Here is a 25,711-nt window from a genome sequence, read left to right as displayed (position 1 = left end):
AGCTCCGGCACGGCGGGGAGAGACCCCATCCCAGCTGGGGTGGGGGAGCCAGGGGCACCTGTGGGTGCTGCCGGCTGGGACGTGGCTCCGGGGGTTTCCCAGGGATGATTTGTGGGGTCTGCCTGATAACTGCCCTGCATGGGATGGCATTAATTACCCCCGGATGGGGGGCTCAGCCCGTGTCCCCCCCCGGGGCTAAGCTGGGGAGGTGCAGGGAGGCTCGGGTGCAGGGAGGCTCGGGGTGCAGGACTGCCCTGCCTCGAGGTTTGGGGTGCTGCTGCCCCCCGTGCCCTGCCCAGCTCGGCTCTCCCGGAATGGGGCGGGGCCCCTCGGCCAGGGCAGCCCCCGAGCCGCTGCCCTGTGGGGCAGGAGGGGGGCACTGCCCCACCGAGCTGAGCCGTGCGGTGATGGGGGGGCCCTGAGCAGGGGCACAGAGAAGGGAGCCAGGGCTCAGGGTTGGCTTCTCTCCCACGCCCGGGGTGTGATCCTGTACCCCCGGGAGCGCGTCCAGGAGCGGGAAGGGTGGAATTACACCTTCCCTGGGGAGGAGGAGGAGAAGGAGAAGGGGGAGGAAGGCTCGGGTATCTCCAGGTGGACACTTGGCAGGCGCCCATCACCCCGTCGCCGTTCCCAAAGCGCTGCCAGGGCCGTGGCCTGGCTCTCCCGACGTCCCCGAGGGTGGGCGCAGGACCCAGCCCCCTCCCCACTCCACCCAACCGGCCGCTGCTGCCCCCGGAGACCCCGGGAGAGCCACGGCCGGGCGGGAGCAGCCGGTAATGGAATCCAGCCGTCCCCCCCGGCTCTGACGGCTTCCCCTCGTTGGAGGAATATCCGCTTTCCCCCCGCAAGCCCTGGGGACGGCTCCGGTTTGCCTCCGTTTGGGGGGAGCGTAGGGGGGCTCTGGGACCCCGAGAGCTGGGGCGGCACATCTGGATGGGGAGTGGTCTGTGGCTGTCTGCGCTCCCCCCTCAACGGCCCGGGGGTGCCGTTCTGCTGCTCTGGGGTGCTGGGGGGCTCCAGGAGGGGCAGCGGCCGGAGGTGCCCCCTTCTCGGAGCGCGGCCGCGGCTCGGGGCGTTGGATGGCGGCTGCTCTCGAAACAAAAGAAAATTCCTCTGTGCGGAGCTGGGTAGGGGGGCTGGGATGGAGGGGCCGTGAGTAACCCCAAAACTGCTCTGGAGGCTGTGCCCCCCTCCCATGGCTCCGCCTGGGTGGTGTCGAGGTGCCCGGCGCCTCTAATCCGGCACTAATCCTCCCCGGTGACCCCGGTGGCCCCCGGGCGGCCCCGCTGCCCCCCCGGGCTGGGGAGGGGGCCGGGCTGGCCCCTCGCCTTTCATCTCCGGAGACAAAGCGGGGCCCGGCCCCCTCCCCGTTCTGTGCGCGGGGAATGAATGCCCGACCCCGGGGGGCCCTGGCCCCTCACCCCGGAATTTTTCCATGCATTTTCTGGAAGCAGAGGCTGGGCTGGCTGTGGGGGAGCTGCGGGGGGACGTGGCTGCATCTCATCCCCCCCGCCCCGTGCCGGAGCCATCGGGAGGGAGCGGGGGGCTTCGGTCTGCCTGAATTGAGGGGGACGCGCTTGCTCCTGCCCTGCCGAGGGTGCCCCTGCGTGGGCAGGGGGCCAGGACTCGCCGGGCAGGCTTGAGGGGGACACCACCCTGTGCCGGGCTGCCATGCTGGGGATGGGGGATAGAGGAGGGAGGCTGAGCTGGAGGAACAACCCCCCCCCCCGCACATCCCCAGCCCCACGGCACCCACGGGACCCAGCACGACCCCAGCCCAACTGCTGACCCCCCAAGGGCTGGTGTCACCCCCCAGTCACCCCCACATCCTCCAGGCCGGCCGCTGCACAGGTCGGAGCCCACCCTGGATGGTCTGGGGGGTCCGGGCTGGCTGCTAGACATCCTCCCCCCCGCCACCACATACTGGGGACAGGGAGGTGCCAGGCTCGGGGGGAGCTCGGCCCCTCAGCTCCCCTGCTCCCCAAAGGGGGGTCTCTGGATGGGTGACAAGCTTGGTGGCCATGAGGCCTCGGCTCAGGGGGTTGGGTGGGCCCAGTGCCTGGCAGGGCTGGGGCATCGTGCAGCCGCAGGGCCCCGTGTCCAGGTGGGCTCTGGCACATGGCACAGGGGTCCCTGCCCCTGAGGGGGGGCAGCTCCTTGCACCCAGCATGGCGGGAGGGGACCCTGGTCTCGGGGGTGCCCCCATCTGGCTGGGGTGACACGCGTGTCCCCGTGGGTGTCCCCACGGCTCAGGGCAGCCAGGGACGCTGATGCGAAGGTGGCTCAGCAAGGCGTCCTCAGCCCCGGGGGAGGGTGACTGTCACCTCCTGCACGGGTTCGCCCCCTCCCTGTGCCCGCCGGGCTGGGGGCTGCGCAAGAGCCCCCCCTCCCCCCCACTCCTCTCGGCTGGCGGCCGGCCAGCATTGTTCTCGCCTCCTCCTCCTCCTCCTCCTCCTCCTCCTCCTCCTCCTCCTCCTCCTCTCCCCTCCCGCTGCATCTGGCGCCGGAGCTTTCCTGGGCTCCAGTGGAGGGGGAGCCTCCAGCTCCAGCCCCACAGAACCCCCCAGCCCGGGCTCCCCTGGGCAGGGGGCTGGGGGGCTTCACCCCCATTCCACTGTGGAGGAGGGGGAGCCTCATCCAGCAGCTGCACGTGGAGCGGGCATGGGGGGGGTTATGGGATGCAGCTTGGCCCCCAGAAGGGTATTTTTTTGGGGGGTCCCCTTTAACTGCTGAGCAGCCAGCTCGTGGCTGGAACCTCCCATTGGGTGAGCGCAGGGCTGAAAAAGGGGGGCCTGAGGCTATGTGGGGGGAGTCTGCCTCCATGGTGGGGTTTCCAGGGACACTGAGATGATGCAGAGGGTCTGGGAGGGTACCCGGGGGGTGGGTTCTGGAAGGGGGAGAGGGGGCTCGAGGGGTGACAAGGACAGGGTGAGGGACTGGGGGTATGCGAAGGGTCAGGGCTGTTTCGACAGGGGATAGGGGCAGAGGGACAAGGGGGGGGGTTGCAGGGCTGGCAAAGGGGGGAAAGGAAGGGGACAGACCCCTACCTAGGCTTAGGGTCTGTGTCCTCCCCTGCCGGAGCAGGAGGAGCCGGGAGCAGCCGCGGGCAGGGGGAGGCAGGATCAGGCACCTCCCGGTTGTGTAAGGATGGGGAAACTGAGGCACGCCCGAGATCAAAGCGGGGCAGAGTCACCGCCCCGGGCTCCCACTGCCCCACGCTCAACCCCACACCCTGCCCCACACACCGTCCCACGCTCAGCCCCACACACCAAGTTGGGATTCGCGTTTAATGCCAAGTACAAAGTCACCACCCCCCCCCCCCAAAAAAAAAAAAAAAAAAAAAAAACAAAAAAAAAAAACAAAAACAAAAACTTCTAAAATTCTTCCAAAAATAAATTAAAGGGAAGGGACGGGTCCCCCCCAACCCCTCCTGTCCTGTGCAAAGAGAAAAGAGCCACCCCCTCTGCATCCCAGGCCTGAGCCAGGCTCCAGTAAGGAAAGAAACGGGCAAAGCAAGGGGCGGGAGCAGTGTGGGGCCGGGAGTGGGGCATCCCCGAAGGGGGTGGGCAGTTCCCCTCTCCTCACACTGGTTCCAGCACAAGCTTGGCCCCATCAGAGCAGATGGGGAAACTGAGGCAGGGGCACAGGGCACCCTCTCCTCCTCTCCAGCCAGGGCTGAGCTTTCCCAGTGTGGGATGTGCCCACTGGCAGCTAGACCTGGCCCCACACCCCCCAAGCACCCCGGCTATGGCAGCGGTGGCTCCACTGCCCCGGGGCTGGAGGGAGGGCAGGGCAGGGCAGGGTAGGGCAGGGGGGCCTCACCCGGCAGGGCTGGGGGGCTCTGCCGGCTCCCGGGGGGCGAGGGAGGTGAAGTGCTGTCGGAAAGGCGACCTATGTACATCCCTGAAGGTGGCGGCTCCGCGAGCCCCTTCCCCGCCGCGCGGCCCCGGCCCTGCCCCGCCTGCCCCCAGGGGGCTCCGGCCCCCCCGCTATGAGGTCTGGCACTGGACGTGCTGGCGCATCCCGTCCTCGAAGTCGTCCTCGTGATAGGCTTCTCCAGCGTAGGGCCGCCGGCCGGGCCCGCCGTGCGCCGTGTAATCGCTGAGCTCCACCTCCTCCGTGTCCTCCGTGGCCATCACCTCCTCCTGCGGCGGGAAGAAGGCCTGGAGCTGGCGCAGGCGGTCAGCGGGGAGCCAGCCCGGCTCGGGGAACTTCACCTGTGACCAGAGAGTGGATGTGAACCGCGGGGTGGCAACTTGGCAAGCCCAGAGGTGCGAGATGGCAACTCCCACCCCGCTCCAGCTCACCTCGAACTGCAGGATGAGCTTTCCTTTCTGGAAGGGGCTCCTGTAGACAGGCATCCCCTCGTTGGGAATACACTTCAGGTCCCCAGGCCGGATCACGTCACCTGAGAGACAGACGAGGGTCACTCTGCTGCACTGGCAGCTCCCGGGCCCCCTGGCTCTCTCACAGGTGCATCCCCGAGTCCCCCCCTCACCTGGTGGGGAGGACACGAGCAGGGTGCGGTTGTCCAGGGTGCGGATCACCTGCCGGCACCCGCACAGGGCGTCTGCCAGGCTGATCTCCCTCCTGACAATGAGGTCGTCACCACTGCGCCGGAACACAGGATGTTCCTTCTGGTCCAGGACAATGATGATGTCCCCGGGCTCCAGGCCAGGCACCTGGTCCCCCTCCTCGTGGAAGGTGATTTTCTGCCCATCCTTCATGCCTGCGAGGAGTGCGGGGAAAGCTCAGGGCGCGTGGGCCACTTTGGGGTGACCCCGCTCCGCGCTCGGCCCTGTCTCACCTTTATCCAGGTGCACGCTGAGGATCTTCTTCTCCCGCACAACCTTGCGGCCGTTGCAGGTGAGGCAGCAGTCCCGGGGCCGGATCCACTCGCCCTGGCCCTGGCACTGGGAACACACCGTCTGGATCTGCTGGATCATGCTGGGCCCCAGCTGGTGGATGCGAACTTCCATGCCCGAGCCATGGCACTTGGGGCACCTCCTCTGGGCACCCTCCCGCACCCCGCAGCCTGTGCCGAGGGGAACAGGGGGTCAGGCAGCGGGGCAGGGGGTGCTAGGGCGGCCCCCTGGCCCCTGCAGCCCCTCACTCACCTCCACATTTGCGGCAGATGATGTTCTTCTGCAGGGACAGCTTCCGCGTGGAGCCGTTGTACAGGTCCTCCAGCGACACCGAGAGCTGGTGCACCACTGTCTTCCCTGGGCATGGGGGAGAGCTCGGCTCAGTGCCTAGCTCAGCACCAGCCACGTGCCACCCCCCATGCCACAGCTGGACAGGCGCTGGACACCACTCAGGGTCACCAGCTCCCCCAAGAGCCAGTCCCGCTCCTTCCTCAAGGAAGGCAGCAGGGACACGGACAGCGACAGTTTCACTCCAGGCTGGGCATCTCCAAGCCTGGATCCTGCCGGCTGCCCTGGGGCAGTGCTGGGTCCCCAGTGTGGGCAGGGCACGGCTCCCACCCCAGGGCTCTCAGCCACCCTCCAGCTGTTCCAGCTGGAGTCGCTGGGACGCTTCCCTTGGCCTCCTAATTGCCCTGCTATTAACTCATGCCATCTCAGCAAGAAGCGCCTGGCGAGTCACCCGTCCCGAGTCACCCATCCCTGTGACCCAGGCCGAAGGCATCCAACAGTCACCGGGCCGGCCCCGCACGCCCCGCGTCCTGCTGCCACCCCCGGGGCCGCACCGGTGACTCAGCTCCAGCCCCGGGGTCGGCGGGGGAAAGCCGGGACAGGGACAGGGAAGGGCCCTTTGAAGAGCGGCAGGTGGAGAAAGTAATGAGGGTGATGAGGAGCTGCACCGGGCTGTGCCGTAGGGGCAGAGACAGCCTGGGGATCCCAGCGTCCCCAGAGCCAGTGCCATACTGGGCACCAGCCCGCTCTCACCCCAAGGTCCCAGCAGGTCTGTCACCCCCTGAGACAGTGCTGTGCTCACTCACTCACAGGGGTCCCAGCAGGTCTGTGACCCCCTGAGCCATTGTCACACAGCACTGGGCGCCAGCCCTCTCCCACATCAGTGGTCCTGTGTCCCCCAGGCCAGTGCTGTGCTGGGCACCAGCCCCCTCCCAGCCAGAGGTCCCAGCACATCTGTCACCTCCTGGGCCAGCACCATGCTGGGCACCAGCCCTCTCCCACCCCGGGCTCCTGGTGGGTCCCTTATCCCCGTACCTCTCCTGTCTGCCCGGCCGCGCATCCGCACTCCCCCTCCAAAGAAGAGATCGAAGATGTCCATGGGGGAGCCAAAGCCGCCGCCTCCCCCGCGGCCGCCCAGGCCACCTTCCTTCATGGCCCGCTCGCCACCACGGTCGTACAGCGCCCGTTTGTGGGCATCCGACAGCACCTCGTAAGCCTGCGAGATCTGCTTGAACTGGGGAGGGGGAGAGGCGGGTGAGGTGGGAGAGAGCCAGCCGGGGGGGGCCGGGGGGCTGCACGTACCCGCTCGCCCTCGCTGGGGTTCTTGTCGGGGTGGTAGCGCAGCGCCAGGCGCCGGTATGCCCGCTTGATCTCGTCCAGGCTGGCGCCCGGCCGCACGCCCAGCAGGTCGTAGTAGCCCGTCTCCTTCACCATCTTCCTCGCTGTGACGTGCTGGGACAGGACAGAGCTGTGAGCCTGGCACCCCTACCCAGCCTGGGACCTCTGCCTGGCCCGTCACCCCCTGAGCTGGCCCAGGACAGCCCCCCCGAAATCCCCGTTGATCCCGGTTCTCTCCCTGCACGACCCTACCTCAGCTTCCTCCTCAGCAGCATCCGTGGGTGACAGGGGGTGGTGGTCGGGAGGTGACATCAATGTGACAAACAGACCCCACACAGGGGTCCTGCAAGTGTGTGTGTGTGGGGGTGGAACCCAAGGCCGGTCCCCACGGTGGGGGGTGGGTAATGCCCCAAAGCCCCGTCCCACCGCGGGACCCCCCAAAAGGCTTTGATCCCTGTTCCCCTTCATGCACAGCCCTGCCCCAAGTGTGCCCCGCCGCGGCAGCATCCCGCGGGTCGCGGGGTGTCAGGGGATGTCTGAACGGGGTGACATCCCACTCCCCGGGTGCGGGGACAGCCAGGCACCGCACGGGGGTCCAGGAAGAAGGGGCGGTGTTGGGGGGCTCCGCGATCCCCCCCGGGGCCATACACCGCAGCCGATAAGCCCCGACATGTTTATCTTGAAACACGGGGGACGACGCGGAGAAGTGCCCGTGACCCACGCACGAGTAAATAACCGGTTCCGACACCAGACCGGCCTCCCCGGGGCTGGAGCTGGGTCCGTCCCCCGGGACCCTCAGGGCCGACGCCGGGCCCGGGACCCTCGGGGCTGGCCCTGTCCCTCTAGACCGGGGCTAGGTCCTTCCCGCCCGGTCCAACCCAGGACCCCCGGGTGTGGCGGCTCCGCCCGCCGAGGGTCGCGGGGCGGGGGTGTCGGAGGGTGCTGGGGCGGAGATGACACGGTGACATCCCGTTTCACAGCCGCGGAGGAAGCCAGACCCCACACCGGGTGTGGAGGAGCGGAGCCCGAGCCCGGCGGGGGGCTCGCCCCAGAGACCCCCGGAGCCCTCCAGGCCCGCCGGTCATCCAGCCGAGCCACCTCAGGGCTGCTCGGGCTGGGACCGCCGCTGACACCGCCGGGGCGGGGCGGGCCGACTCCTGCCGGGGGTCCCGGGGAGGTTTGGGGGGTCCCGAGGGGGGTCTGGGGCTCGCAGCGGGGTCCCGGGGGCCGCCCCCCCCACTCACCACCGCCGCCGCTCCGCCGCCGTCTCCGAACTCTCTGGAAGCCGCGGGCACGCCCCCCGCTCTGGCCCCGCCCCCTCCGCGCCGCACGCCGCGCCCATTGGTAGAAACGCCCTCCTCCGCCCGCCCATCACCCCGCGGCCCCGGCGCTGATTGGTTGCCGTGGTGTTCCTTGCCGGCTAGAGAGGCGGGTCCGCCGTGTCGCCTTACGATTGGCTGAGATGGCGGCCGGGCCCGCCCCCAGGGCCTACTCCTTGTCGCTCATTGGCTGGGAGCGGGTGGCCAATCAGAGGGAAGAGTGGGAAACGTGAATGCCGGGGGCGTCCGGCAGGGGGCGCGCGGGGCGCGCGGGGCGGGGCCGGGGCGGTGTGGGCGTGGCCATGGGCGGGGGCGGGGCCGTGGGGCGGTGGGCGGGGCCATGGGCGGGGGCGGGGCCGTGGGGCGGTGGGCGGGGCCATGGGGGGCCACGGGGCAGGGGCGTGGTTGTGGGGCGGGCCCGGGGCGGGGGTCACGGGGGCAGTCGGTGTGGGGGGCGGGGGACGTGGTCGGGAGCGTCCCTGGGAGACTCCGGGGGTCCTGGGGCGGGGGCAGAGGGGGTTTTTGGGTGGCTCCGAGGGGTCGCAGGGGATGCTCGAGGTGGTCTGGGGGGTTTCAGGGAGCCCTGCGGGAGTGACGGGGGGTATTCCGGGGGGGTCCGGGATGGTAACAGGGGGGTCCTGGGTGGGCTCGGGGAGTCCCGGGGAGGGGGCGGGTATCCAAGAGGGCCACAGGGGGTTCTCGCGGTGGTCATAGAGGGGTCCTGAGGAGGATTCGGGGGTCCCGGTGAGGGGACCGGTACCCAGAGGAGTCCCGGGGACTCCTGGTGGGGTCACAGAGGGGTCCTGGGGGAGTCACAGGTTCGTTCTGGGTGAAACCCGTGGGGTGAGTGGGTAAGGGGGGGTCACAGGATGGTCCCTGGAGGTCTGGGGGATCCTGGGAAGGGTGATAGGGAGGCCTGGGGAACTCACAGGGAGGGCGAGGGGCCTTGGGGGGTCTCTGCCCTCCCCTGTGCACTGGGGGTGCCCACAGAGAGCCCAGCAGAGCCTTTCTGGGGTGCCTGGCTGCATTCCCCCTCCCCAAACAGGCTTTCCTTGCAGGAGGGATGCCAAGAACAGGAAGGGCTCTGGGGGCTGAAGTGGGGGGTCTGAACTTGGGAGCCAGTGCCTGTCTTGAGGGCCGTGGGCCTGAACTGGGGGTCTGGTCCTGGGGTCAGGGATCTGTCCAGGGGTCAGAACTGGGGGTCTGGGGTCTGAACTGGGGGCTGGGATGCTCCAGTTCCCTTTGTCCTCCCTCAGGGCACTGTGGGGGGGGGGTCAGGACCTCTCCTCCTGGGCCCCATCCAGGGCTGCTCAGGCATTTCTGTGGCCCCCCCAGACTCTGGTGTCCCCCTGTGCCCCCTGCAATGGCCTCAGGTCAGTCCTGCCCAGGGTCTGCCCAGGGGTCACTGGGGTGGCTGTGGCCAATGAACCCCTAGGGGAGGAGGAGGAGGAGGAATGGGAGGGGGAGGAGGAATGGGAGGGGGAGGAGGAATGGGAGGGGGAGGAGGAATGGGAGGGGGAGGTGGGTGCCGGAGGTAGTGGTGGGGTTTGGGGGGTGCAGGCACCCCCGTCATGACCTCCCCTCCCCGTGCACAGGCCCAGCCCTGCTGTCCCCCCTGGCCATGTTTGGCCAGGCCGGGCTCCTGTGCAGCTCCTGGGGGGCTGCAGGGCAGGGCTGGGGGATCCTGCAGGCCTGGAGGTGATAAATCTCCCCCACCCGAAACCCAACCCCAGCTGGCAGCTGCTGCCCCCCCAGGGCCAGAGACCCCTGGCCCACCTGCCCCGGGAATCTGGGCAGAATTCCAGCCAGAAGCTGCTGCCGGTGGGTGACCGATGGCAACGGGCTGGGAGCAGGATCTGACACAGGGTCCCCAAACTGGGAATGGGGTTTCTAAACTGGGAATGGGGTTTCTAAACTGGGCACGTGGTTCCCAAACTGAGAGTGGGGTCTCTAAACTGGGAATGGAGTCTCTAAACTGGGCACATAGTTCCTAAACTGGGAATAGGGTTCCTAAACTGGGAATAGGGTTTCTAAACTGGGCACGTGATTCACAGACTGGGAGCAGTGTCCACATGGGGAAAGGAATCCCATATGGTTCCCAAACTTAGGATGGGGTCCCGAATTGGACACACGGTCCCCAAAGTGTGAAACTGGGAAAAGGGTACCCAAAGTGGGAATGGGGCCTCCAAACTGGGCACATGGTTCCCAAACTGGGAAAGAGGTTCCCAAACTGGGAAAAGGGTACTGAAACTGGGAATGGAGTCCCCAGCCCACTGTGGAAGTTGTTTGGGACAAGGAGTGCTGGAGCCAAGGGCCCTTCCTGTCCCTTCCCAGGCTGGATCCGGTGGCTGGCGGTGACTCAGGACTGGCTGCGGTCACATCCTGTCCCCGCCGCGTGCCCCTGGCCTGGCACTGCGCCCCAAACCTCCCATGGGCACTGGGACCGGATCCTGGGGGCTTGGCCCCATGGCAGGTTTGGCCACAGGGGTCGGGCCTGGCCCCGGGGCGGGGGACACAGCCCGATTGTCCCAGTGCCACCTGCGCCGGGGTCCAGCTGCGTTCCCATGGCTGAGTCACCTCCGGCACCCTCTGTGCCCATCCCCGATGCCCCACAGCGTGGCGGGGGTGCAGATGGGTGTCCCAAAATCAGGAGGTGCTCTGCGGGGGCTTCTCCTCTCCGCATCATTGATTCATCCCCTTCCTGCCTGTGGCCGGCCCTTGGCAGGCTCGATGAGAAGGGAAACTGAGGCACGGTGCTGGCACATGTGTGTGCGAGCTGGCCGGGGTTTTTTCCCAGCCCGTTCCCAGCTGCTCCCGTCCCACAGCCCGTGTCCATGTGCCACATCCCGGGCTGGCATGGCCGGGGTTCTCAGGGTGCCAGGGGGGTCTGGGGGGAAGAAGTGTTCCCTGTCCTCCCCCAACTCTTTGGGGCAGGTAATGGTGCAGGGATAGGGGTCAGGGAGTCAGCTCGAGGGTGGGCTGGGACACTGGGACATCGCTCCAGGGGTGAGGGGGGATCACCCAAGAATGGGGAAGCATCACCCCAGGGATCGGGGATCATTGTTCCAGGGGGAATCATCAGTCCAGGGATGAGGGAACATTGCCCCAGAGGGAATTTATCCCCCCAGGAATGGGGAAGCATCACCCCGGGAAGATGAATCACCCTAGGAACGGGAAGGCATCGCCCCAGGCATTGGGGTGCATCGCTCTGGGGGGCTGCATCAACCCAGGGATGGAGGCAGCATCATCCCAGGGGGATTCATCACCCCCGGGACCCCACCGCCCTCCCTGCCGCTGACGGACGGCCCCAGGCGCACATTCCCGGCGGGATTGCCCCCGGGCTCGGCCTCAGGCATCCGAACCGCCCCGGGCTGGCAGCAGCTGTCGCCGAGCCGGGGCACGGGCGCTGCTGGCGGGTCACGACCCGGCAGCTGGGCGAGCCCCCCAAGCCGGGGCAGAGCTGATTTTAGCCGGCGGGAGCTATTCCCGGGGGTCTGACCCGGGTGAAGGGCGGGCGAGAGGGTGACCGAGCCACCCCCCGCTCCCGGCGTGTCCCTGGAGGTGCCACGGGCAGGGACGGTGCTCGTGGGGGTGGCGATGCCTCCCTGGGGGGACGCCCACAGCCCCACTCTGCTCTCCCGTGGGAGACCAGCCCGCCTCTCCCGTGGGGATTTTGGGGTCCCTATGGATTGCCCCCACCGCGCATCCCCCTTGGGAACAGTCCCGGAGCTCTGGTGGCCCCAGCGTGGCTCCTGCTCGCCTGCAAGCAGCATCCCCAAGGGCTCATTTTGAGGAGGGGAGCGGGGGCTGCCCGCGCCCCTCCCGCTGTATTTTTAGTCCTTTCCTTATAAGGTTCCCATGAATTTTGGGAGCTGAGAGCGGAATGAAGTCATCGCTGAGGTCATCCCGCCTCATCCCCCCTCCCCGTCCTGGCGCGGGCTCACCCCACAGGGAGTTTTTGTGAGGGCTCCATTGAAACTCCCCTCGCCCAGCCTGGGAGGAAACAAAACCCTTCCCTGACTGGCAGGGGGCCAGGCTGCGGGGGGTGCAGGGGCTGTGGGGGACTCTGGGGGGCTGCGGGGGGCTCCAGGGGCTCTAAAAGCTCCAGCCCAGGCAACAATTGGCAGCTCCCGCAGAGCTGCAGCCCCCAGCACCCCCTGCACACTCCTGTGCCCCCCGGTGCTCCCGCCCGGCTGTGAGCAGGGTTGGAGTGTAGGGCACCTCCATTTCCCTTTCCAGCCCCCCAAAGCAGCGTGGTCCCCAAAATCAGCCTGTGTGCACTCGGCTAGGGGTGGGACAGTGGGTGCTGCCTGTGGGGCCCCGAACACTCTGGTTGGGTCTGATGGAATTTGGGGTCAGGGGAGATGTGCCCAGTGGGTGTCCTGAGCTGCAGCCCCAGCCGGGGTGGTCATAAAGTAACCCAGGTGCCCTTTTTCCCCCTGCCAGGTCATGTTTGGTCCTGGTGTAGTCACACTCAGCACTGAAGGACAGTCCAGGTCCCACGGGGGACACTCTTGATCCCACTGAGGACAAGCTTAGTCCCATGAGGGACATCCTTGAACTCACTGGGAACATGACCGGTCCCATCACAGACACATTCGGTCCCACTGGGGACACACTGGATCCAATTGGTGACACACTTGATCCTGTTGGGACACACTCAGTCCCCTCGGGGACACACTCGGTCCTGTTGGGGACACACTTGGTGCTGGGTGATGGGAACGCTCTTGTCCCATCACTGCCCAGTTCTTCGGGCACTCGCCAGCCCCAGACGAGCCTCACCAGGGTTTGCTCTCCTGGCTGCAGCCCCGGCGGATTCCAAAGGCCCCGGCAATCTCCCCCATCCCCCCAGCTGACTCCCAGACTTTGGCACTTCATCCCACCCTCCTCCTCCTCCTCCTCGCGGGGAGGAAGGGGCTCCCCCTCCCCCCGCCATCTGTCCCCCCTCATCACTCTGTCAGCACCGGCTGGAATGTGGATTAATTTCGGGAGGAATGTCACCCCCCGCATGGCGAAGCCTCGCCCGAGCCATCTCCGTCTCCTCCTCGACATCCTCCACCGCTCTCCTGGCCCGGGCACCCCCAGCTTTGGGGACCCCTCGGGGGGCACTGGGGGCTTGGGGGGTGCTGCTGGAGCCGCTGCCAGGCTGATGCTGCCCAGGCAGCCCGAGGTGTGTTCGGCCAGGGGCTGATTGAACACAGACTCGGCGCCTGATTAAACTCATCAGAGGGGGATTTTTTATTACGGTGTTTGGATCCGTTGGAGTTTCACCTTAAAAGGAAACTGTCGCCTCCAGGCAGGGGAGGGGGCCGGGGGCTTCGCAGGGAGGAAGGCAGCTAAATGTTGGGTTCTTATCGGTCCCTGGCTCCGAGCATCCCTGGGCGCTGGCACGGGAATGACCGAGCTAAATCCGGCGCGTGGACAAGCGCCGGGGCCAGCCAGGAGGGCAGCCGGGGCACTCGAGCAGCGATGCTGAGCACACCCGTGGGCGCAAGGCTGGCGAGCCCCAGGGATGCCATGGCCACCCGAGTCACCGCGTCCCTTCACCCGGGTGACTCAGCCCTTTGCCCGGCATAAAGGAGCCCATTCTTCAGCGGGAGGCTGATTCATGCGGCTCTGCCCGCGCCGTCCCCACGCCCGGCTGCACAACGGGGCGATTGAACCCCGCCGGCTCCTCGCAGCCCCCCTGAAGCCCATCACCCTTTGGGTGAGAGGGTCCCCATCGCGGTGCCGGGGTTCCCGCAGCTCCCGGGGCCGGGTTGTTCCGTGGGCATCCTGCCCAGATCGGGCAGGAACAGCGGCTGGTGCTGCTGGCTCCTGGCTCCGGGCGCTGGCACGGGCACTGGGTGGGCTGGGCTGGCATCCCGCCCCGCTCCTGCCGGCAGCCCAGGCGGAAGCTGGGAAGTTCCCGGCCAGCAGCGAGCCCTGAGTGGCATTTGCGGGGCCCCAGGGGTGGGGGAGCATCACCTCGGGGCGCGGCATCGGTCTGGGTCGAGAGAGTATTGCAGCAGGGATGAGGGTCCATAACCCCAGGGGGCTGCATCACCCTGGGAATGGGGGCGTGTCCTCCTGGGGGTGACGCCTTGGGTTTTAACTTTCGTATTTTTCAAATCCTGCACTGCCTGGTGTGTAACTCTGAAGTTTCTTGTAGCCTGTTCACTTCTCTCTCATGCTCTGTAGACATAACAAAGCCTCTCTGGGCCTGCTCTCCAAGGACACCCAGACCATCCTAGGCCCAAAATGTGTAAACCAAAAGCCTCTAAAGGGAGGCAAGCTGAGGGAAATTACATCATTAACTGAAGCTTTAATTGGAGAATTAACCCTGATATGCAAATGAACCAAACCTATAAAAGTGTGAAGAACTCATAACCTGGGGTCCACCTTGGGGTCCATCTCGGCAGTAGCCTCCGGCCCCCAGGGGTACCTTTGAAGGCCTTTCAGATAAATACCTCCCTTTATTCCCTTATTCCTGTCTAGTCTCTGTTTTTAGGTGGCCACTTCAGGCATCAGGGGCATCGCCCCAGGGGGCTGCATCACCCCAGGGATTGGGGCCACGCTGCTCCAGGGATATGCATTGTCTTAGAGATGGGGGAGCATCACTGCACGGACGCTGTCCCCAGCCCGTGCTAAGCAATGGCTCCAAGTGCACCTTCCCAGCCAAAAGCAGCCTGGAAGTGCAACCCCCCCAAACCGTGCCCTCCCCTGCCCCCCAGCCCTGCCCCGGGGCTGCTGCCCCTGCCCCCCCAGTGAGGAGAGCCGGGGCTCTGGGTGGGAGGATGAGGCTTTATTAAATTAATGTCGAGGCAGTGGGTACATCCAGCGTGGCTCAGCCCCCAGTGTCAGCGGGTTGGGGACCCTGGGGTAACGGAGCCCCAAGGCTCTGAGTCCCGGGGTGCAGTTTGGGGGGGTCCCTAGCCTCCAGCTGGGCTTCCTGGGGAAAATACTGGGGGAGTTGAGAGGAGAAGATTGCAGGGAAGGGGGAAACACAGAGTTTAAATTAAATACAGCCACGGCAACCCACCCAGAGGAGGCTCAAAATGAAGCAGGGGTCCCAGAGCAAGCATGCGAGTTTGGGTGGGCTGAGGGGTGGAACGGAACTTGGTGGTTCTTCACTCTGAAAAGGGGTGCAAAAAATCCACACAAACATGTTAAAAACCACAAGGAGACAGGGAAGCGTTAGGAGGGCGGGTGGGACAAGTGGGGGTTCTGGGTTTTGGCAGGAAGGGGGCTACCAGAGGGCTCCCCCCGACTGCTGTCACTCGTCCCCTGAGGACCAGGGCTCCTGCTCGGCTCTGAGCCGGCACGCTGGTGGCTGGTCGGGCACGAGGCACAGGACGTCCTCCCCCAGAGCGAGCGGCACAGGGCTGGGGTCAGCTCCACCAAGCTTTCCCCTGAGGGTGGCATCCCCCAGCTTGGTGGCGGTGCCATCTCCAGGGCTGGGGGGCTGCGGTGGCACCACCGCCGAGGGGTCTGCGGTCTCTGTGGGGAGCTCCTGTGCTGGTGCTGTGCTGGCGATGCCGTTCAGCACCTCCTCGGTGAATTCAGCCAGGTCTTCCAGACTGGCCTCCCGGTGCAGCCCGTTCTGGGCCTGGGCCAGGCCCTCCATCTCTGGGACCACATCTGCTGGTGCCTCCTGCACCGTCGGCTCTTCCTCGCTGGATGAGGCGGGCGAGGAGTCTTCCCCTGCATCCTGGGGGAGCTCGGTCCTTCCAGGATCCTGCTGCCCACCCTCTGCCACCCTCACCCCCATCAGCTCCTGGTTGAATTCCAGGGCCTGCTCAACTATTTCCAAAATATCCGAGTCTTTCATGATATCCACCGGCACCTCTGCAGAGAGAACAGCTGTGTCAGGGATATCGGGAATCACCTCTGGAAAACCCCCCTGCTCCAGCGCAGAGCCCAGTGGAGGTGGGCTGGCCTCGGGGTGCTGCTCGTTCCTGGGTGAAGGAGGGCTGTCACTGTCGAGTGCTTCCTCCTCCGCGGATGGCTGCTCTTCCAACAGCTGCTCTGCTTCGTCAGGCACCGCCTGGGCCTGGAACCCTGCTGGAGGGGCGGCCTTGGCCGTGTCATGGAGAGCCGTGCTGGGCTCATCCTCATCTGCCCCCTCCTCCTCCTGCCCTGCCAACCCCAGGCTGCAGCCTGGGAGGGTTGTTGCTCCACTGGCATCCCTCTCCAGCTCAGCTGTGTCATGGAGCTCCTCATCCGATTCAGCGGCCAAACCTTCCGAATGCTCCGGTCCCTCCCATGCTTCGGTGCCTGTGGCACCCTGGGCTGGCTCGTCAGTACCTCCTGCTGATGATCCCACGGCCCTGAGACAGCTGGAATCTGCTTCAGGCTCAGCTGGGCCTTCCTCCAGCTCAGCAGTGTTGTCCTCATCCTTCGGCATCTCGGCTTCTTCAGTGGGCATCTCTGTATCGTCATCTGCTTCCCCAACAAGCGCCTCGAGGTGCTCTTTGCCCTCTGGCACTGGAGATGCTTCTCCAGGAGCCCCCAGATCATCTTGGCTGCCTTCAGTTGCTTCAACTTTAATTTCTTCAAAGTCCTCGGATATCTCGGCTTCCTCTGAGCTGGACGCCTCTTGGTTGGGAGCAGAGACCATGAAATAACCTTCCTCCTCCTCAGCACCCTCTGCCACAGCAGCCACCTCTGCCCCTGCCTCCTCTTCAGGGCTCTCTGGCATGGTGGGAGTTGGTGGCTTGTCCCTCCCTTCCAGCCACCCTTCACCCTCGTGAGCTGGGTCAGACGCAGGCGCTGTCTCTGTGGTCTCCTCAGTCTCCGGCAGGTTTGGGCTGGGTGCACCCACCGCCAGCATCTCCCCTTCGTAGAGGTGCAAGGGTGTGCTGTCTGGCAGCGTGTCCTCCAGCTCCACCCTCCTGCCGGTGCCCAGTGTGGGCTCTGGGTCTCCAGGGGCCTCCTCCAGTGCCCACTCGCCACTCTCCACGCTGTCACCTGGCACCTGCTCCAGTGCCACGAGCTCTGAGCTCACCGGCTTCCCCAGCTCTGAGCTGAGCTCAGCATCAGCACCCTCATCCTGCACCTCCCATGGCTCCTCTGGAGCCTCGGCCAGCTCCTGGCTGTGCCCTTGCTCAGGGGCACCTGGAGGGGCTGGGTCAGGCTCTGCCACGGTGCCCTCCTGCTCCTGCCTCGCCAGCTCTGGTGCCAGCTCAGCCTCTGGCAGTGGCTGCTGCTGGCTCATCTCCTGGCTCTTGGCATCTTCTTCATCATCTTCCTGGGCTTCCTCCAGCTCTGCTGGCGATGTGCCATCTCTCTCCTCACTTTTCAGCCTTCCTGCACTGCTCGGGGTGTCATCTGTCCAGGCTGGCTCTTCTGTCCCCAAAACTCCCTCTGTGTCCTCTGCTGTCACCTCCCAGTCCTCTGGACAGGGCTCTTGGCCACTGCCATCATCCCCCCCAGCCCAGGGCTCCTCTCCTGGCTTCAGCTCCTCCTGTTCCCCCCCTGCTTCCACAGAGCCGCTTTCCTGCAGGTCCTCAGGCTCCTCTGGGGCTCTGCTCTCCCACTCCAGGGTGTCACCTGCCACAGCCTCTCCTGCCTCGGGATCCTCTCCTGCCTCGGGATCCTCTCCTGCCCCGGGATCCTCTCCTGTCTCGGAGCCCTCTCCTGCCTCAGAGCCTTCTCCTGCCCCAGGATCCTCTCCTGCCCTGGAGTCCTCTCCTGCCTCAGAGCCTTGTCCTGCCCCATGGTCTTCTTCTGGCTCGGAGTCCTCTCCTGCCCTGGGGTCCTGTCCTGCCCCATGGTCCTCTCCTCCCAGCGTCTCCCTGCTGGCCTCTCCCTTTTCTCCCTCGCCATCTTTCACTCTGCCTGTGTCCTCCCCTCCCACAGAATCTTCTTCAGCTCCTAATGAAGCCTCCTCTGCTGGGATGGCCTCATGGACACTCGAGGGCTCCTGCTCTGGGCACAGCTCCTGTCCCCTTTCCTCCTCTGCAGCCAGATCCATCTCACACACGGGCATTTTCTGCTGCTCAGACCTTTCCTGCTCTGCATCAACAAAGTCCTCTTCCAGGTGACCTTTTGTGGGCAAAGCCAGGTGGCTTTCTGCAAGGACAGCATGAGCAGATTCTCTGTGCAGACACTCCTCTTCTTGCACATCTTTTCCTTCTTCCTGGAAATCTCCATTCTCCTCGCAGGGGCTGTGGAGTCCCCTCTCCTCCTCCTCCTCCTCTGAGGGGTGTGATGGCTCTGTGCTTGGGGTCTCTGCCCTGTCCTCCTCTTGCTCTGGCTTTTCCCAGCTGGTCACTGTCTGTCCAGGGAGACCCCTGTCCCCTGCCTGGGCCTCCACTTCTGAATCCCTCGGGCTCAGCACAGCAGGTACTTCCTCCTCCTCCTCTTCCACCCACGCTCCCAAATCTTCCCGGCTCCCTGAGGCACTCAAGGAAGCGGCCATGCCCGGTGGGGACATGGCTCTGTCCTGCAGGATGCTGCTCTCCACACCCAGCCCCTGGAGCACGACTTCCCCAACCCTCTCCTCTGCTTCAGGGCTGTCCCCATGCTCAGATCCCTCAGAGGGGTCTTGCTCTTCCCCAGGCCCCTCTGACACAGCCCCTCCACAAGCCTCTGTGGAGAAAACGGGGCTGGGGACACGGGCATCCCGGGGGGCCCCCACGGTGCTGAGCGTGGGCTCTTCTTTGGGCTGAGCATCATCTTCCATTGCCTTGAGCGCGTCCTCCAGCGCCTCGCTGACCAGCTGGGCCGGGTACTGCAGTCTGCGGGCGGGCGCCGCTCCCAGGGGCTGCTCACTGGCATCGGGAGTGTCCTCCATAGCTCTGGACAGAGGACACTCCGTCCCTTGGCTCAGCACTGCCCCGTCTCCCCCCGGCCAGGCAGGACCCTCTCCCCCAGAGCTCCCCGGCTCCGGTGGCGAGGGACTGGGGGGCTCCGGGGAGAGAGGAGGGGCAGCTCTGCCTGCCTGCGAGGGGCTGGGTGTGGGGTGGACAGGGGCTCCCGGCCCCCCAGCCCTGCCGGCAGCTGGCAGTGCTGTGGCATGGAGGACCGAGCTGAATTTTTGGAGCTCCCTGGCACGGGGGCTCTGGCTTTTGGGTGCCAGGGTGTCGCTTTGGGGCTTTGCTAGCTGCCCCCTGCCCTCTGCCCTGGGGAAGATGGAGGGGCTGGCGCAGTGGTCTCGGGGCAGCAGCCGCCTGGTCTCAGGGCTCGCTGGTACCAGTTTGCTGCTGCTGCTGCTCACCTCCAGTTTGAGATCTGCAAAGAGTGAGGTGGAGCCGTGAGCGGGCAAGAAGCCGCTCCAGGGCTCTCCCAGCCCTCCCCTGCCGCCTGGCTGCCTCTCGCTGCCCCCTGTCCTATTTTTAAACGGCTCCTTCTTGGAAAGTGGGAAATTCCTCCCTCTTGAGTGCAGCGGATGCTGGCAGTCCCAGGGGATTCAGCATCAGGCCGGGACAATGCTCTGGCCAGCTGCAGCCACAGTCAGGTCCTGCTGCTGGGGAAAGTGTGCAGGTGACAAGCTTTCCTTGTTTTTTGGGGTTTTTTTGTTTTGAGGAAAAAGGAAATGCTCAGCCTGTTACCACAGCCCGCCGTCCTGCTGGGCAGATCCGTTCCTGCCCTCCCCGTGCATGGCAGGGAATTAAAAAAAGAGGCGAAGGAGCAGATAAGCCTTATCTGGGCTGTGAGCCCCGTGCCAAGAGCCCCCGCTGTTCGCACCTTCCTATCTCGGCCGGGCAACCGCTGCCAGGAAAATGCAGGAAAATGTGTCTAAATCCAGCCTCACTCCCCGAGCCCTCCCGGGGTGACGCGGTGGCGATGCCGGGCTGGCGCCGGGGGTCCCTTACCTCGCACACCATTGGCCAACCTGAATTCCCCGGCTGGCATCTGCAGGCGGGTGCTCTCCGCTTCCAGCAGCGTCCTGGAGGAGGAGAGGAGCACGGTGGGTGCCGCAGGGTGGGTGCTGCGGGGAGATGGGCGCTCCCTGTGCGCCCCAGCTCGCCCCGCTGGGCTGCGGCAGCGTCAGGACAGGTAAACCGAGGCACGGAGTGGCTACGGATGGTCGTGCTGCTCTGTCACGGAACGGGGGGACCGAAGAAGCCCCCCTTGCTCCTGTCTCCCCTCCCATCCCCCCGTGCCCGGGATTAGTGTCCGTGCAGGGTGACATCATGCTCTGCCGGGGAGGCCCCTCGCCTGGGCTGGGACAGCCCCTATTCTCATGCTAATTGTCCCCCCAGTCCCTGGCAGGCGGCCTTTGTGTGGGGCCATCTGGAAGGGCTGCGGAAGGGCCACAGGGCTACCCCTACCGAGACCTCCCGTGTGCCCGAGACCCCCTTGTGCCCGAGACCCCTCTCGTGCCAAGACCCTCCTGTTCCTGCCGCGGTGCCAAGCTCGGCCCCAGCTCCCTGCCCACCGCATGCCGGGGAAGCGGCCACTCCCAGTCCCGTTCCCATCGGGAACCTCACCTGTAGGTCGCCACTTCCAGGCTGAGGGACATCTTGAGGTGCATGAGCTGCTGCCTGTCCTCCAGCACCCGGGCGATCTGCGCCCGCAGGCTCTGCTGCTCCTGCTCCAGGGCCTCCATCGCCAGCTGCGGGTAGCACAGGGGGGTCAGGGGCACCCCAGCCCCGCCTGAGCCCTGCCGGTCCCTGCGGACCTGGACAGGTGGCTCGGCTTATCCCCTCAGGACGCTGCAGGGACAGGAGTCCTGGGCGCTCGATTTTAGCACGGGGGGCTGAGGGTGGGGCAAGGAGACGAGCAGGGCTGAAAGGCGATGGGGAAACGGCTGCTGGAGGAGGGAGGAAAGGCTGGGGTGATTCAGGGCTGCGGGACGCCGGCGTGGGAAAGAAACAACTTTCAGGCGAGCAGTCGAGGCCGCGGCACCCTCTGCCCCAGGACACCCATGGCTGGTCCCAGGACCTGGAACAAAGAGGGACCCTTCCCCGGGAGTGTTCGCGCCGTTCCCGGTATTTCCAGCCCACCCCGCCTCCACCTCCCTCTGCTGAATCACTTTTGCAGCTGTTGAATCGCAGCTGCAGTGAAGTCGGCCGGAGTTTATCCTGCCCGCACCCCGCTGCTGCCTGCACCCCGCACCGGGAGCAGCGGCTGTCGTTATCCCGGGATCCTGACTCTGGAGCCCAGCAGGACATGGAGCAACCGGGCAGGGTGCTGGGGGAGGACCCGGTGTCTGGGTGCTGCTCCCCTGCAGTGGGGTGGCCCCGGGTCTCTGTTGTACGGGGGACAGGGATGTCCCCAAGCCGCTTTACTCTTCCTCCCGCTCTCCTCAGCTTCATCCGTAGCTCATCCAGGGCCGCCGTCCATCCCTTCCCTGGGGTTTGTTCCCTCTGTCTTCCCTCCTCCCATCCATCTCTCTCATCCCTTTGCTCAGGGATGTGCCCTGAGTGCCCACCCAGGCACCCACAGCCCCCTGCTCTCCCCCTCCCCAGGGACCCAGCACCTTCCCGCTGCCTTCACTCGCCTGGAACTTTTCTGCCTCCCCGCGCTGCTCCTGCCACTGCTGGGCCAGGCTCTCCTCCAGCATCTCCTTCCGTGCTTTGAGACCCGCCAGGTCCTTCTCCAGGTGCTGCAGCTGCAGCTGGCTCTGCTGGTTGTCCTCCACTGCCTTCCACAGGTTCTCCTTGGCCTGGCAGAGGGAACCCTCCAGCTGCGACACCTCTGTCTTGTAGGTCTCCACCGCCCCTTTCCAGATCTCCGAGAGCCTCTTGGAGTAGTCCTCGACCTCCACTGGCTGGAAAGCCACCGGTGCACAGCGGAAGCTCTCCAGGCTGTGGGAGAAACTCGCAATCTCCTGGTCCAGCCCCGCTTTCTCCTCCTCGTGCACCTCCAGCAAGGCTTCCACCTCCTTCTCCAGCTGCACGGCTCTCTCCTTCAGCCAGATCTGTGCTCTCCTCTCCTCCTCCAGCTCCTTCCTGCTCAAGGACAGCTGCTTCTTAGCTTCTTCTCGGGCTGCCTGCTCCTTCTGGCACCTGCTTTTCACCTGCTGGACCTCCTCGTACAGATTGTCCCTGGCCAGCTCGGCCGTGCACTTCTCCCTGAAGGCGTGATCCAGTGCATCCCGCAGGGCTCGCAGCTCCTCCTCGTACTTCACCCGCCACGAGTCCCCGGCCGGGCTGCTCTTGGTGCTCTGGATTTCAGCTCGCAGCACCTCGTTCTCCTCCTCCAGGAACTTCACGCGGGCCAGGTACGCCTCCAGCCGCTTGTTGAGGTCCCACATCTGCAGAGACTCCTCTCCCAGGGCTCTCGCCCCTGCGAAACTTTCCGTGCTCAGCATCGGCGCTGCCGGAGGATGCCGGGGCTCTGGAGCCGGCACTGCCAGAGGAAGACGCCGGGGGAGGAGGATGCCGGGGAGAACGCCGAGTCAGAGTGGGAAGGCAGGGAGGGAAGCGAGTGGCTGCGAGCAGAGGGGAGCGCAGCTATTCATACTCTGCGGTGGCGAGTGGGAGGCCCCCGAGACCCGGACGAACAGCCGGCTTTAACCCTTGCACAGCCGGGCCGACTCCAGCCCACGTGGGCTCGACGCTGAGCTCTGATTTCCCAGCCCTGGGGAAGAGCAAGGTGCTCCTTCCCACTTTGGAAGTGCGGCTTGAGGGCTTGGATCCTCTCCCGGTGTGGCTTGGCTGGGAATGCCCTCCCTAAAGCCTGAGGGCCACGCCAGGGAGCTGGAGGGCTCCCGTGGGGCTCGGCGTGGAGCTTGGGAGATGTCCAAGGGCAGTTGGCAGATGCCCATCCTGAGGGCTTGGCTGCAGCACTCCTCCGAGGTGGCCTGTCAGCTCCGTGCTGCTCCAAAACCTCGGGGCAAGGGAGCCCCAAAGGAGCCCAGCGAGGGTCTCACAGTCCCGGGGAGGTGATGGCTGCACCGAGGACGTCGGTGCCTCTTGGTGCCCGGGACTGTCTGGGGCTCAGCACAAGCCACGGCAGGTCCGGTGCGCTGGATCCACCCACACGGAAATCCCTTTGCAGAGGGAGAGCTGCCTCGGGGAGCGCAGCGCGTCACCCCAGCCGATGCCTCCCTGGGGCGCTGCATCCAGCTGTGTCCAGCTGCAGTCTTCTTTCTTTCCAGATGTCCGCGGCGGGATGTGCTGAGCAGAGCCGGGAGCCCAACGGGAGCTGCTCCTCCGGCAGCCTCCGAAACTTGGCAAGCGTCGGCTCCGCGTTTGGTTTCCTGACTGCCGTCAGGCAGTCACGGTCGAGATAGGAATCGCTTCCCGGGGAGCATTTGGGGATTAGGATTTTTGATTTTCTCTTTTTATTTACCCCAGCTGACTTATTTTGGGGGAAGGGCAGTGCGCTGGCAAGGGGCGGAGATTCAAAAATTCAAACTCGGGAGGTTTCTGTGAACAAAAGGGGCAGGAAAATGTCACTCGGGGAGAGACTTGTTGCCAGCGCTTTCTCCCGGTCCTCCCCCTCCCAGCAGACGGTGCTTTTTCCCACGGGAGGGTCCCTGCTATGTCCTCACCAGGGCACGGAGGACAAGAATGTCTCCTCCCGAGCTGTCCCACGGGACCGGCTCTAGGCGAGCGCTTCTGGAAAGACAAGCAACAGTCCCCTCTGCTGGCAAAGGCCACCCAGAGCCGTCCCCGAGCTCCTTCCAGCCTCGCACCGTTCGGGAGCTGGGGGGGGTCTCACGCCCCCCACATGGGGGAACAGCAACAGCGGGGGTCCCAGCACCCCCTCGGAGGGACGGGGTTTTCCCCTGGTGCCTGGATGGTGGGGTGGGCGAGGGGGATGACCCGGGTCCCCAAAGGCATCATCTTTCCGGCTCATCTCCGGCCAGACATCCTGTCTGGCTCCTTGGCCCGGCTCTGGTTTGCCTCTCACAGCCAAGACTGAAATGCCATTAAGGAGCACAGGGAGCGCTGCGGTCAGATAATTGATCTGGGGTCCCCAGAGCTCCGGACAGGGGGGTGATGAAGCCCTGCTGCATGTCTTTATCCTCCTCCTCCTCATTTCCACAGCACATCAGCTCCAGAGCTGGCCTCCCCTGCTGCCTGGCTGCTCCCACTTTCCTCCTTTCCACCTCCTCTTGGGTGTCCCTGGGATGTTCAGGTGCCCCCAATACTGGTGTTGGCTGCAAGAAGACCCCCAGTGCTCACGGGTACACTGGGAGGTGCCCTGGGAATGAGCATTTCCTCCCTCCCTGGCCTTGTCCTCCTCTTCCTCCTCCTGCCCTTGTTTTGGGGCTCCCCACTGTGCTGGGTCCCCTCTCTCTCAGCCAACAGGAGGGCTCAGTGGGATGGTCCCAATCCTGCAGCCCAGGGAGGACTCAGGGTCCCCAGGGGTGTTGAGGGGTCCCAGTGCTTCCCTGTGTGGGGGAGCCAGGGGGCAGAGCTGGGGGCACCCTGGAGTGCAGATGGCTGTGTATCCCTTCCTCCCGCGGTGTGCTCGGGGTTGTGAGCGACTTGGGATGGGGATGTCTGTGTTCCTGGGGAATGGCTGCGGTCAGGAGACTCTCAGAAGGGAGGTGTCCTTCTCCCTGAGGGATGTTCATGGTCAGGAGTCTCTCAGGAGGTGCATGTCCGTGTCCCTGGGGAATGCTTGAGTCCAGGATGCCCTAGGATGGGGATGTCTGTGTCACTGGGTGACGCTCAGGGTTAGAAGCTTCTCAGGAGGGAGATGTCCAGACCTCTGGGGAATGCTTGGGGTCAGGACCCCCTGGGAATGGGATATCTGTGCCCCTGAGAGGTACTTGGGGTCAGGACTCCGTGGGGTGGCACCCCTGAGGGGCTCTCAGGGTCAGGACCCCCTGGGAATGGGATGTCTGTGGCCACTCAGCAGTGGCAGAGGTTTGTGGGGGTGGCAGTTTGAGGGTGTCCCAGCCCTGCAGCCCCAGGGTGGGAGCTGGCATGTGCTTGGCACGGGGTGCATGGCAGATGCTGGTACGTGACTTTGAGCAGGGCTGGAGGAGGAGGAGGAAACACAGCTGGGCACTGGGGCCCTTCCAGCTGGAACTCAGCTGGGGCTGGGGAGTTGTGGTGGTTGAGGGTCCCTGTGGGGACCTTTCTGTGCCCTTGGCTGCTGGGGCTGAGCTAATGGTGAGGGCTGAGCCCCAGCATCTCTGGAACTGTAGGCAGGGATGGGGACTCTCTGGTGTCCAACAAGGGTTGTGCCCTGCTCCTGCCTCGCTTCTCTCCCTTCCCTCCTGCCCCTTCCAGGAGCTGGATGTCCCAAGGACTTTGCCCCATTGATGCCAACAGCCAGGAAGGACCAGGAGCTGCCTTGGGAAGGAGCTGGCAGAGCAGCAGCCCTGGAAAGTTCCCTCTGAGCCAGCAAGGAAACCCCAGGCTTGCCGGAACATTTGTTCCCAATTAGGATGGGGGACGCTCCTTGCTGAGCAGGCACTTCGCGGTTCCCCCAGCCGCGAGCCCTTTCCCACAGAGTGCATTTTTTTGCATGGATTTCCCATCCGGGTGCAGGATGTGACCTCATGGGTTGGGTTTAGGGGGGCAGAGGCTGGGCCAGCCCTGGGGTTTCTCTCCTGCCCGTCCCGGTGCCCGTCCCGGCGCCGTGCCCGGCGGGCAGAGCGCTGCGGTGCGAGTGTCCCCCCGGCCGAGCATCACCCGCTGGACACTCAGCCCCCCCCGAACCGCTCCGCTAACGAGACCGACTCTGCCGCCTGCAATTATTTCCCAGGGCGACAAATGATTAATTCTGCTCAGGAGCTGCGGCTTTCTGCAAACTCACCCGAGCAATTCCCTGGCAGGCTCCGCGCCGCCCCCCCGGGCAGGGAATGCTCCGTGCCAGGGAAAGTTTGAGCGAGATCTGGTTAAAAAAATCCCTGATGCCAGCTCCTGGGTGCTGCCCTTCTGCCAAGGGGCTTGAGTCTGCAAGTGAGGGGTCCCAGCTGCCCCCCAGACCTCACTGGGTGCCCAGGTCCCACACGTTCCTCCAGGAACCATCATTCCAGCCTAAAGATGCATAAGTTATCCTGGC

The 25,711-nt window shown here is 65.4% G+C and overlaps 2 protein-coding genes across 3 annotated transcripts; both read right to left on the bottom strand.

Annotated features, from left to right (window-relative positions):
* Window positions 1–3,273: 3,273 nt before the first annotated feature.
* Window positions 3,274–7,801, bottom strand: LOC116436506 (dnaJ homolog subfamily A member 1-like). Of its 2 annotated transcripts, none has more exons than XM_032093675.1 (8): window positions 7,736–7,801; window positions 6,456–6,605; window positions 6,189–6,387; window positions 5,118–5,222; window positions 4,808–5,035; window positions 4,499–4,729; window positions 4,308–4,408; window positions 3,274–4,217 (listed from the first exon to the last, which is right to left on the bottom strand). In XM_032093675.1, the coding sequence occupies exons 2-8, from the start codon at window positions 6,585–6,587 to the stop codon at window positions 3,990–3,992; spliced, it is 1,224 nt and encodes a 407-aa protein (XP_031949566.1). In that variant the 5' UTR covers window positions 6,588–6,605; window positions 7,736–7,801; the 3' UTR covers window positions 3,274–3,989. The 2 variants fall into 2 exon arrangements, with proteins under 2 accessions (XP_031949566.1, XP_031949565.1); XM_032093674.1 differs by lacking the exon at window positions 7,736–7,801 and adding an exon at window positions 6,744–7,651.
* A 6,772-nt stretch (window positions 7,802–14,573) lies between these two features.
* Window positions 14,574–22,984, bottom strand: NES (nestin). Its single transcript, XM_032093575.1, has 4 exons — window positions 21,240–22,984; window positions 20,227–20,351; window positions 19,609–19,682; window positions 14,574–19,024 (listed from the first exon to the last, which is right to left on the bottom strand). Exons 1-4 carry the CDS (start codon window positions 22,050–22,052, stop codon window positions 15,066–15,068), a joined length of 4,971 nt encoding a protein of 1,656 aa, XP_031949466.1. The 5' UTR covers window positions 22,053–22,984; the 3' UTR covers window positions 14,574–15,065.
* Window positions 22,985–25,711: the final 2,727 nt, after the last annotated feature.

Source organism: Corvus moneduloides, chromosome 29 (assembly GCF_009650955.1).
Source record: "Corvus moneduloides isolate bCorMon1 chromosome 29, bCorMon1.pri, whole genome shotgun sequence".
Lineage (NCBI taxonomy): Eukaryota > Metazoa > Chordata > Aves > Passeriformes > Corvidae > Corvus > Corvus moneduloides.
This window is presented reverse-complemented; position numbering and strand designations above follow the sequence as displayed.

Bases quoted from the DNA above. Each gene is read 5' to 3' on its own strand.
- LOC116436506 (XM_032093674.1), bottom strand. From the start codon at position 6,998: ATGCTGCCGCGGCGGGGCACACTTGGGGCAGGGCTGTGCATGAAGGGG. The intron at 5,223-6,188 runs GTACGGGGATAA...CCCCATGCCCAG, and splicing joins CGGCCGGGCAGACAGGAGAG to GGAAGACAGTGGTGCACCAG. The intron at 4,409-4,498 runs GTGAGGGGGGGA...TCTGTCTCTCAG, and splicing joins GCTCGTGTCCTCCCCACCAG to GTGACGTGATCCGGCCTGGG.
- NES (XM_032093575.1), bottom strand. From the start codon at position 22,052: ATGCTGAGCACGGAAAGTTTCGCAGGGGCGAGAGCCCTGGGAGAGGAG. The intron at 20,352-21,239 runs GCGAGTGAAGGC...TGCTACCCGCAG, and splicing joins GGGAGGCAGAAAAGTTCCAG to CTGGCGATGGAGGCCCTGGA. The intron at 19,683-20,226 runs GTGAGGTTCCCG...CTCCTCCTCCAG, and splicing joins CTGGAAGTGGCGACCTACAG to GACGCTGCTGGAAGCGGAGA.